This window comes from Solea solea, chromosome 21 (genome assembly GCF_958295425.1).
Source record: "Solea solea chromosome 21, fSolSol10.1, whole genome shotgun sequence".
Taxonomy (NCBI): Eukaryota; Metazoa; Chordata; class Actinopteri; order Pleuronectiformes; family Soleidae; genus Solea; species Solea solea.
The window spans coordinates 14,452,456-14,464,643 of NC_081154.1; the positions used below are offsets into that span (position 1 = coordinate 14,452,456).

General features: G+C 41.2%; 1 protein-coding gene across 3 annotated transcripts in view; it reads left to right on the forward strand.

The window, feature by feature from the left end:
- The window catches only part of kcnh4b (potassium voltage-gated channel, subfamily H (eag-related), member 4b), a 52,937-nt gene that overhangs the window by 29,145 nt on the left and 11,604 nt on the right, over positions 1–12,188 (forward strand). For 2 of the 3 annotated variants that reach the window (XM_058620812.1, XM_058620811.1), the window contains exons 6-12: positions 1,788–2,028; positions 5,300–5,457; positions 5,643–5,844; positions 8,166–8,360; positions 8,841–9,040; positions 9,307–9,556; positions 10,042–10,256. In XM_058620812.1, the coding sequence (XP_058476795.1) occupies positions 1,788–2,028; positions 5,300–5,457; positions 5,643–5,844; positions 8,166–8,360; positions 8,841–9,040; positions 9,307–9,556; positions 10,042–10,256 (1,461 nt within the window). Of the gene's footprint in view, positions 1–209; positions 331–1,787; positions 2,029–5,299; positions 5,458–5,642; positions 5,845–8,165; positions 8,361–8,840; positions 9,041–9,306; positions 9,557–10,041; positions 10,257–12,188 lie in introns of those variants that run through there. The other variant, XM_058620813.1, reaches the window with a different exon arrangement.

The following is a 12,188-nucleotide window of genomic DNA, read 5'->3' on the forward strand; positions in this document are numbered from 1 at the left end:
AAAATGCATTCTGGGATACATGGCTTTCCCAACAAGCACAAATCACCATCCAATGATCATTGTCCCTGTCTGCCTTTTATCTGGGTTGCAATAGCTTTTATGGCTGGAAATTTCATCTGCCCTTGATCTGTAGTCTGTGATCACTGTGCTATGATCTCAGGGTGTGGTCTACACCTGATTATGTCCATGAAAAGATGATTGGTGGCTTTTCAGTCACGCCACCCCGTGGGCAAAGAAAGCAACATCAGTCTTTGTCAATTGACGTCCAAATTCTACATGAACCAATTCCTCTGGTCGGCATCTGGGTTGCAGTGCACCCTAACATGCATGGTGGGTGTGAGGGGCCCCTTCATTGCTGCTTGCAGCATTAATTAGTTGGGAATGCTGGGTAATTTTTTTAGTTTTGTTCTGGTTTTTCTCTCTCTTTCTCTTTCTTTCAGGACATTCCCAGATCAATTTTGTAGTTATTCCAGATATATATGCCTTTTTGTAATATTAAACTATTTTCTGCACATTTTCTTCCACAGAAAATTGACTAATTAATTGTAGTTTTTTTACTATATACATACACACACACTTTGTGTATAGTTGTGATGGAGAGATTCTATGCATAGAGCATCACATGATGATCTCATCACAATAACCTTTTCTGTGAGTCCACCACAGTTCAGGCAAGGACTCATCATCACTCATCACCTGTATTTTCTTGGTAATAGAACAATTCCTCCAGTTATTCTCAGGTATTCCTCTCTCCTTTTTTGTTGGACAGGAAAGGGTCGCTCATTTTCTCAATTACTTTCAGAGAGAGTCAATCTGTTCCCGCCAAGTGAAGTGAGCAGATTCAGAAATCATGCAGGGAAATCTTAGGTCATTAACTAGCCTCCTCTTTGGCATCCCCTTTTTGTGAAGTGGCTGCATTGTTTGTGGATGGATTGTTTTCCCTCTCACCACTGTCAGGGATAATAGCTTTTCCTCTTGTCTCCTAAACACGGTTAAGGCTATTATGTGCCGGGTGCACAAGCAGCCCTCGTTTGAAGAGCCACGGAGCCATTATGTTCCAAATGGTCTCCCCACCTAATCAGTAGCAAAAAAAATAATTTTTGGGGTTTTCTTATCAAAAAATGAAATAAGTGGAATGAATAAGCAGTGTGTTTCTAAAACATAAAAGCAGAGGATGGCCAGTGTTGTAATTCCCCTTGTTTCTTAATATTAGCACATCCACCACTGAGTTTAAAGACACTCACAGATTTAGGTGGATGTAGTCATGTATGAAATTATAAGGCATCAGTGGTGGTAATAAATTTCCTCTTCACTGACCATTGTCATAACTCCATCATTTCATATTGTCACCACATGGCCATTTAAAAAGGTCTATCACTGTCTGTAAAAAGGCTGTCAAGAATAAATAACCAGCAGTATTACCATATCTGTTCCACTTGAGTTGCCTCCCTATACTGAATCATCAGCGGTCATCCCACAAGAGAGCATGTTGACATTTGCATTGTCTGTTCATGCAAAATCTTGGCACTGCAGTGTCCATCTGATGATCATTATTTCCCCAGCACACGTCCTCGTCAGCATCTGGTCATCAAGTTATTCATTTAAACAGCTCCTCGAGTATTTATTAACTCAGCTTTGAAAATTAAGAGAGGCTGTTATTGCTCCTAACATGCCAAATCCCTTTTCTATAGGTGTGTGTGCATGTTAGTGCAGTATGTGCCCTCACTGTCTGTTCTCGTGGTAGGATGTTTAACACTTTGACACTTCGTCCTCCTGTTCACTTACAGGGCATGATTGACAAACCCTCAATACCAGAGTACAAGGTGGCAGCAGTGCAGAAGTCACGCTTCATTCTGCTCCACTACAGTGTGTCCAAAGCCCTGTGGGACTGGCTCATTCTGCTGGCGACCTTCTACGTGGCCGTCACCGTGCCGTACAATGTCAGCTTCACGCCATACGACGACACGGTCACAGCTGCGCGCTCCACCATCGTGAGCGACATAGTGGTGGAAATGCTCTTCATCATAGGTGAGTGCTGATGGAGGTCACGGAGCAAAGACACAAAGTTCTTGTCCTGTGACTCAACTTGAGTTAAAACGCCGCCGTCAAACTGTTTTATCACAACAAGACAAATGGATGTTAAAGCTGTAATGCATAACTTTTAAATATCAAATGAGTTCCCACAATGCTGATTAAGACAATTGGCTCCACATGATTCTAGAGACTCATGAAACTCGTGTTTCTCAGTATAGCGGTGTTTAGATCATGCGATTCTTAGCCTGGATGCTTAGTAGGTCTACAAAATCACATATTAACCAAAATCACGATTTTGGCGATTATCTGATATTGAAAATCAAGCATTCCCCTAAACAACTGCCTGACCAAACATAGCTGCTGCTGTTCCTGTACCATGCAGCTCCAAGTTTCCTGACCATGACAGCAAGGGGAACTCGGCTTCCTCTTAAAGCAAAAAACAATCAAATATTTACTGTTTGTGTTTACATTTCATCACTAAAACTTTGCTAGAACTCGATTAACGACATGTCTAGTTAGAATCAGCTGTTTGTCACAGATTGAATTTGCCCCAGCAGCATGGCGCATTAAAACCAGTGGAAAATCATGATTGGATAACTGCGGCAATTTATGTATGAATAGCTGGGCCTGAAATGAGCTCTCACTGATTTAAAAACAGATATACAACACATAACTTACCAAATAATAGAAAGACAAATCAAATGTGTTGCACAGCAGAGTACATAGAGATAAACTGAAGTTTTTAAAATAATATTGGTGCTGTTGTCCCAGCCTGTCTCAACATAAAATGAGTCACTTCCTGTGTGCCTTGAGATCGGAACAACACCATACTGAAAAACACACAAAGAGTTAATACGGAGCTGATTGGCTTGATCAGCTTCGTGTGAACTCATTTGGCAATAGTTTGAAAGTGAAAGTAGCTGACATTTGTTTGTATTTCATGCATCAGCCAGTGTTAACCAGAACAAATCGCTGGTCCCACATTACCCATGTTCTTGCATCTCTCCATTGATTTCCTGTGAGATATTAAATAAATCACTAGATCCTCTTGATTATACACTGATTTTCCTGTTCCCTGTGCCACCATCTGACGACTCCGATCCCTGCTCTCTCTGCAAAACAAAAGGTGAACACGCCTCTGCAGTTTCAGCCCCAACACCCTGGAGCAATCTGCTGTCGCCAATTAGATCAGCCACTTTCAAAAACCCATCTTTGAAGGGGAAGCCATTTTATAAATCTTCCTGTTCTTAGTTTGTTAGTTTAATTTGCTCTGTCCCCGATCAGCAACCCAATTAACTCTTCTTAATTGTGTTGTGTTTTGTGTTATTTAACACAATATATTGTGTTTTTGAACTTTGTGTGGGCAAATCATTTTTGTAACAGAATGTTTTTAAAGACACTCCGTACAAGTAATGGTTGATTTCTCACTAACCCATGGCAACAGGGGACAAGAGCAACCCCAGCATCCTTCTCCCACAGGGTTCCCCCTAGTTCCATGATACCTAGGTTTTTCAGTCCCTTCAGGATATCCTGAATCTCTCCCAGGGACAATCCTCTCAGTTGATAATCACTGCTAAATCTCCGTAGGGATGCACCCAAGGGATGAACTGAGGTGGTAGAAACTCAGTGTTCTCCACTTACTTGTACTTAGTGAGCAGTAGTTTACAGTTACTCAACTCAACAGAGGGGGGGAGGACACCACCAGCTATGCTTGGGAGAAACTAGGTTTTTTTTTCTATGCTCTTTCACTCGGTCACCACTGAGACTTAGATGTCATATTGCTACATATTTCCTAAAAAGAAGAATTTGGGATGTTGCGAGGAGCTGCCACTGATGGTTTTTTGATGGTTTTTCCAGCTCTCATTTTTCTGTACGGGGTGGCTGTGTACGCTTTCTAAAAATTCATCATCTTTATCACCATCCTTCCTTGTCAAACTTTTCCTTACTTGACATTGGTTATTGAGCAATGAGCCAGCATCTCGGGAGACACTGACAGCTTGGATGACAGATGAGGTTTTGTTATATCAAGCCTCCCACCCAGAGGTCTGCTTGCTGTGTGCTCGCTCCATTGTGACTTTGAGGTTAGATGGGTCTGTCTGGGAAATTCGCTGATATACACTGATGCCTGAACACGCTGACACATTCCAGCTGTTACACGCCTTGGCTTTAGCTCCCGGAACCTTTATTTAACCGGGGAGGAAAAGTCTCCCTGAGATGAAAATCTCTTTTTCAAGAGACACCTGGCCAAGACAGCAGCATCAGTATATGTTGCATCATTAGAACAGACAACACAGAAAACAACCACCACAGCATGAGCAAACAGGTCACCAATTAGATCTCAATTTGAGCAGCTATATCCATTAAGAGAACACTTTTCTCTGTCCTTTTAAAACTGATTTAAATTCACCCAGGGTGATCAGTTCACACATTTGTGGTGCAGTTAAAAGTGTTAAACATGTAAAAACAACATAATTTATCTTTTTCTTTAGCCATACCCAAAGAAATTATTATTTTACAAGGTAAGGATGGTATGTGTAAATGATCTTCACCTTCAACATTTGGTTTTATACTAAGAATTCACAAGTTCTCTTTTTTTCCTGAAAATTAGCCGAAATGAACAAATATAAAAAACGTATCCAATACGACTAAAATTGCTGCTCCGCCCTCAATATTCCCTTGGTATACAACACATACATACAAGTCTATATATTACACACAAGTGAATCATTGGGATTGAATCTGACCTTGTGACCTCACATCATTCTTCATAACAATAATCAAAATTTGATTTTCTGTCATTTGTAACACTTTACATTTCACTAGCAATATATTAATAATATACAGTAATACCATTTTATTTCAAATGTGTTGTCCAGCTTAATAATAGCAGTGATAATAGTAAGGGGATATTTCAGTAAGACTATGTTATTTCCAAAGTAATATCCAGGTAATCATGTATATACTATAGGCTACATCAGTGTAACACCTTGCCCTTAATATTTTTGTGAATCAAAATTGATAAGTAACATTTTAAAATATCCTCATTTATGTCCCACACACATGTTCTATTATTATAAAGATGCTTTCCTTTCCTATTACTTAATAGTAATTTCCATTTACAACCATTACTATTACCATATTGTTATAATTTGTAAATTGTTCGTTTTATCAGTCAAAAACTGCAAGTTAGTGACAGTGAAGTGTGTTGTTTCTATGTACTATATAGTGTCATTACATGAGGAAGAATAACCTAAAATGTTCGCAGACATTATCCTGAACTTCCGCACCACCTATGTGAGCCAGTCAGGCCAGGTCATGTATGATGCACGATCCATTTGCATTCACTATGCCACCACCTGGTTCTTCGTGGACCTGGTCGCTGCCCTGCCCTTTGACCTGCTGTATGCCTTCAACATCACAGTGGTGAGTAGCGCTGCACTCTGCGATCGCTAACAGAAGTACATATTTGTGTATGTGTAACATGTACACTCAGTGTAGCTAATAACATTGCAGACTTAAGATGTATACTTTCTCCTACTCACCATCTCTCCTCTCTCCTGTTTGTTTGTTTGTTTTTCTGCTCATGGTCATTCCGATCTCCACCTCAGACCTCCTTGGTCCACCTGCTGAAGACGGTGCGCCTGCTCCGCCTCCTTCGTCTGCTTCAGAAACTGGACCGCTACTCTCAGTACAGCGCCATGGTGCTGACCTTGCTGATGTCTGTGTTCGCCCTGCTGGCGCACTGGATGGCCTGCATCTGGTACATGATTGGACGCAAGGAGATAGAGACCAGTGAGAGCTGGGACATCGGTGAGTCCTGACAGAAGTATGAAGGTCAGGTTTGCTGTTTATGACTAAATATAGCCTCAGACACGTTTTTATGTCTTATGTTAAATTCTGTGATCTTTGGCATTTTGAATGGAACGGTGTCAACCAAAGGCGCTTTGATATATTTGCAAGCTTCCAATGAGTTCAACTTGTGCAGCATGTAATGCTCAAGCATGTCTTGAATGAACCGGGCAAAATTTACCTTTTTTCACAGCAGCCACTTTCACCTTAAAATAGAGACGATAAATACAGGTGTGAACAGTGTCATTCATTTGGGTTTCCCCCATTTAGGTTTAAAAGCCACGATCCTATAGTTTAAGTGTAATAATACTGCATATATGCATGCTTTCTTCACATATATACAATACAGTATGTATACATATAGTGGCCTTAGACTTTTGCACAGTGTCGTGCAAAAGTCAGCTGCTAGCTGGGGTTAACTTTTTAGGTCAAACTGTTCATTGATTATCTTCTAAGCAATTTTAAGTGAGAGCCCGGACAAATATATATTATCTTCTAGTGTGTCCTTGGCTTAGTAAACATTTAATAACCCCTATCCCAACTGATAAATATGGTTATTTTAAGTGATTAAATTGACTAATAGTTCCAGCCCTTAATTAAATTAACATTTCCACCGTTTGTTCGAGTGCTGACTATCAAGACTTACGTTGAATTCAGTTATCTTATACCACACAGACAAGATTTTTTCCAATACAATGAGTGCACATGTGTTTAGTCCCCACTCAGCGGTTATTAGGTTAAACTATAGGGATTTCCAGCCATACTCGGTGGTAAGATAGAGACAAACACCGTCCTCTGTCACTCTCATGAGGGTTGGCTGATACTATTAAATACATTTATAACAAGTGACAGTTGATAGCTGCAAGTGGGCACACACATATGTGTAGGTTTTCATTTGACAAAAATGACTAATGAGTTTAATAGCACAGCTTTAGAGCCACATATGATTCTTAAACGACCATAAACGGCAACAGGCAAACTGTGACATACTGCAATCTTCAGCAAAATGAAACATCTGGTCCTATTCACAGCTCAGCCTGTGTGTGTGTGTGTTTCTGTTTGGACTTACAGTATGTGTGACTGCGACTGTATGTGCTCTCATATGTGTCTACGGGGAGGTTAGGTCATGCCCGCTAATTAACACTTGGCCATATTTATCCCTGAAGGAGCCAATCTAATTCTGCCCTGTCCCGCACCGACATGCCAGCCTGCTGACACTGCTGCTGACTGCCTGTCAAACACGGGCACACGGACCCAAACATACACTTCTGTTCCCCTTAGTTCAGCTGTTGAAGTGTAGTATCTACTTCCAAACAGGGGAGGGAACGTCAAGCAAAAATGTTTTTCCCAAATATTCAAGGGGATTATCTGTCAAGTATTCAAATGAACTCCCCCAAACACACACAGGAATACACACATGTGCGGCCCTGCTGCCACACAGGCCAATGACAGACAGAGACTGACTGGTGAAATCACGGTGGATCAGTGGTAGAGCAAGTTGTCTTTCAACTGGAAGGTCTGCTACTCTACATGTCCGTCGACAAGAGACTAGAAAAATGCTATATAAATAGAGACCATCATCTTTCCCCCAAGTGACAGTGTATTAGAAACATACCAACATGTGTGTGAAAATACAATATGGCACTTAACTGTGAAGTAAGGTGCAAGTTGCTGTTGCACTTATTTGTTATTTTCGTCCCAGCAGTGTGCACTTTCTTCAAACTTCAAGTGAAGAAAAAAACATTAGTGCTACAGCCAAAACCTACAGTACTTGACAGCATTTACATTTTTATATTAGACATTTACATTTTGTCAGAGGAGTAACTCTCCACTGCAAGCAAACAAACTTACTCCAGTGCATGAGAGCCAGTTAAAGTAATATAGTGTGTGGACCCAAAAGGATCAGCTAACAAGATGCATTCAAAGACGCTGGTAAATTGCATCACTATTGTAGGATCCACAGCGTGTTCAGCTTAGAAGAGCGGCTATAAGATGCATTCAAGAAACCTCATCACTTCTGCAAACGTACATGCAGTCCACTAATGCAACTGATGCCAGCTTGTGGTAATAGATGCACCACCAATTAGATAGTCATTGTAGTAGAAAGGCTATTTATCAATACAATCACTTTGTTTATTTTAATATAATCATGAATAATCACATACATTTTTATAATTAAACAAATATTCAAACCATCCCTGCTTCTAAACTGATAGGAGATACACAGACAACATACAGTTTAGCTACTTTAACTTCTTTCATGCTCTGTCTCCTCATTCAAGGGTGGCTCCATGAGCTGGGCAAACGTCTGGAGACGCCCTACATCAACAGCACGGTGGGCGGCCCGACGGTGCGCAGCTCCTACATCGCTGCCCTCTACTTCACCCTCAGCAGTCTGACCAGTGTGGGCTTTGGCAACGTCTGTGCCAACACGGACGCTGAGAAGATCTTCTCCATCTGCACCATGCTCATTGGCGGTACGTCTGACACTGGGGTGCAATCTCCCCGTCGTGTCCTGGCAGAGCGGTCCCTCTGTTTGGCACACCAGAGCTAGGAATTCAGCAGGAAGTGGGTTGGATGGTCTGGCTGTTCATCAAGACGCAGCTTGTTGCCATCTTTATGTACCAATAAACGGATTATTGTGGCTGAGGTGGTGAGCACTGGTGCAACAACCTGTAAATTGTTTGTTTAAGTTATTTTTAAATTGAGACTGCTTGTTAGAACGGTGAGAAAACTCAGAACTCAGAGGAAGGTATTCGAGAGATATGAAAAATAAAACTCATTATGTAACATTTAGGAAGCAGATATGGAATATACTCTGCATAAGTATGTTTGTGTGAGTGTGTAATGGCTTAGAAATATTTTTTTTGATTTCATAACCCTAGAAAAAGCCTTTATTAACCTGGTTATACAAATATGATCACTTACTTCCTTTCATACCTCCGTGTCTCATGCAGCTCTGATGCACGCCCTTGTCTTTGGTAACGTGACGGCCATCATCCAGCGCATGTACTCGCGCCGTTCCCTCTACCACACGCGTATGAAGGACATGAAGGACTTCATCCGCGTGCATCGTCTGCCCCAGCAGCTCAAACAGCGCATGCTGGAGTACTTCCAGACAACATGGTCTGTCAACAATGGCATAGACGCCAACGAGGTAGGGGTCGCTTCTGTAGTTGTTGTTGTTGTCATGTAATACCTGTGCACACGGTGCTGTGAGGCTAAGTTTTGATCACAGAGGGGTAACAATCTAACCACGTGGAATCCATGACTATTTATGATCTTGCACTAACACAGAGCTGCCTGTAAACATATCAACAGATGTCTTATTGAAATTCAAAAGAGGGCAACTGGTGGCAAAACAATCCATTCCCTAATTACCAATCAGTGTCCCATCTCATTACATTTGTCACACATTCCCAGCTCCTGCACGACTTCCCTGACGAGCTGCGTGCAGACATCGCCATGCATCTGAATAAGGACATTCTCCAGCTGCCCGTGTTTAAGGGGGCCAGCCGCGGCTGCCTGCGCTCACTCTCCCTACACATAAAAACCTCCTTCTGCGTCCCTGGGGAGTACCTGATCCGTCAGGGTGATGCGCTGCATGCCAGTTATTTTGTCTGCTCTGGGTCTCTGGAGGTCCTGAAAGACAACATGGTGCTGGCCATACTAGGTTTGTATTGCAGTCATGTGACTTTTGATTTCAGTGTCATGAGCAAGGTAGGGATTTCCCAATCAGCTAATCCTGATCTGATCTTTTTACTATTGAGTATTGAGTCCCAATTAGATACTTGTATTTGCTTGAATAACAGAACAGACGTTTTATTATTATTATCATTATTATTATTATTATTATTATCATCATTATTATCATTATTCACTGTCTGTAAAATAAAATATATTCCTGACTGGAGCTTCGAAGAAAATAAAACAGAAAGAAGGGCAGACTCCTGCAGTCTGACCTAAATAAAGTCTGCAGCGGACCTGCTCATGAAAGTAGCCAAGAGTCAGCGGATTTGGAAATCTCTGTAGCTGGCAATTTACAAAAACAAAAAAACTGCTCTAATGTGATACCTAAATCAGGATGGGGACATCCCTAATTTAAGTTGTTCATGTAGCACAAAGTGGAGTGAAAATGTCACCTTTTTTTTCTTTTAGGAAAAGGAGACCTGATTGGCTCCGATTTGCCTAAAATGGAGCAGGTGATCAAGACTAATGCTGATGTGAAGGTGTTGACCTACTGCGACCTGCAGTACATCAGTGTGCGAGGCCTCAGAGAGGTGCTGGAACTTTACCCTGAATACGCCAGCGTGTTCGCCTCGGACATCCACAACAACCTCACATATAACCTGCGTGAGGGCAGCCAGGACGAGGTATCAAATACACAAATGATTCTTTATTCCTTACGAAATCCTTTCCTAACTCACATTTATTTAATGGTTCTCTTTCACCAACCACTGTTAAAAGGGAAATCTGTCTGAAGACCAATCTATGTGGATACACGTGGACAGTTTACGTGAATATTCTGACTTTCTTCAAAGTTTCTGCAAATCAACAGATTCTACACACACTCAAGCACACACTACACATTTGATTACTGCCATGCTTGTTGAAAGATAATCAGTTATCATGTTTTCTTCAGTTACACAGTAAAGGATTTAATTAACCGTAACTTTCTGCCATTTTTTAAATTCATTTCCAGTATTTTACAAAGCATTATGATTTGTAATAATATGACAAATACACACTACCATGTTACGTAAATTGGCAACGCCTCAAAAAATTCTACCCTCTGTGGGTCCTATCCGTAGACCATATATAAAACACTTAAATAGGTTTTCCAGTTTGCTGGTTGAAGCTAATCTGGAAATAAGAATATATTGAATAGCCACCAGGGGGCTACAGGAAAATTATCCCATTTCTCACTTCATTTACAACATCAACAAATATTTTCCTGAGCAGTTAATGCCTCGATCACTAAATTCAGGTCTTTTTTTTTTAGCAGAACATGATGTCACTATTGTAAATCATGTCAGAAAAATTGACAATAAGCGACGGCAGTGGTCGAATTGCAAATCTCAAGGCTTCAAAACGAGAGTTAGTACATGTACATGTCATTTAGCAGACACTTTTATCCAAAGCGACTTACAAGGGAATTGAGTACAATCTGCAGGCGGTCTTTACCACTGAGCCACTCCATCCCCCAGTTCAGATTCTTATGTGTGATGTCACAACCAGCTGCCACTTGGTCCTCACCCGTTGTCTGGGAATGACTGTTTTAGAGCGTACGATGCTATAATAAGCCAGCAGCTTTTACACCCTCACTATTGAGTAGCGCATACACCATAACAAACGTTTAGTTGTCCCAGCAATGTGTTCACCACATGGCCTTCCCGATACCACAGCACTGCAGGACGAGATTACACTCAGACACCAACCTCCCCCATCATCACCACCTGTTACCCCTCAGTGTTATTTAAGAGAAAGTGTGTGGGGGAAAAAAATGTACCTGTTGATGTTCCAGATGTGCTCTTGTCCTGTAAGGGATGCACCTCCAATCCTGCAGGAACAAAGTGCAACAAATTCAGCGGCTGCTTTACGAAGCCTTTGGTTGAACCATATGTTCAAAACAAAATAATGCTAAATTATGTGTGACATTGAGCATACTGAAGGTTTTTTTGTTAGTTTCTTTTTTCATCTGTTTAGTTTGTTTTGGTCTAGTTTGACAAATGAAGGACAGGACATCTGCGCTGGCCACGTTCATTCCTGCAGGGAATACAGATGTGGGAAAAGGGCTTTGACCAAATTAAGGAGGGCTTCAAAAACAGAATGATTATGCCCGACGAGTGAAAATGTGCGTCCTCTGGTATGCCTTATTTGTACATAATTTACTGCAATTATTGCCTTCAGCTATTAGGTTATGTGTGTAGTTATGAATCAATGCTGTTCTTAATGCAGGGTGTTTTATTTTGTTTTTTTTGTTGCAGTAGAGCTTATGATTTCATTTTTTTTGGCATAGCCTTAAAGCTTCATTCAATGTAAATGAACTTCAGGGCCTTGGTACAGGTGTGGGCTCTGCTGACTTCTGTTCTACTTACAGTCTTTAATTTAGATTGAAGCAGACTTCTCTGGGACTTGGCTGATCACGAGTACCTGCTCTCTAACTTTGTCGCACCATCTGCTGAGGGTTGTTTTTTTTTTTTTTTTTACACCACCAGCCCCTTGACAGGTTGAAGGATTTCCCAGCGACCTGATCCACTTTTTATGGCTGATTTTAGGCAGTAGATGTCGTAGGATTGGGGGTT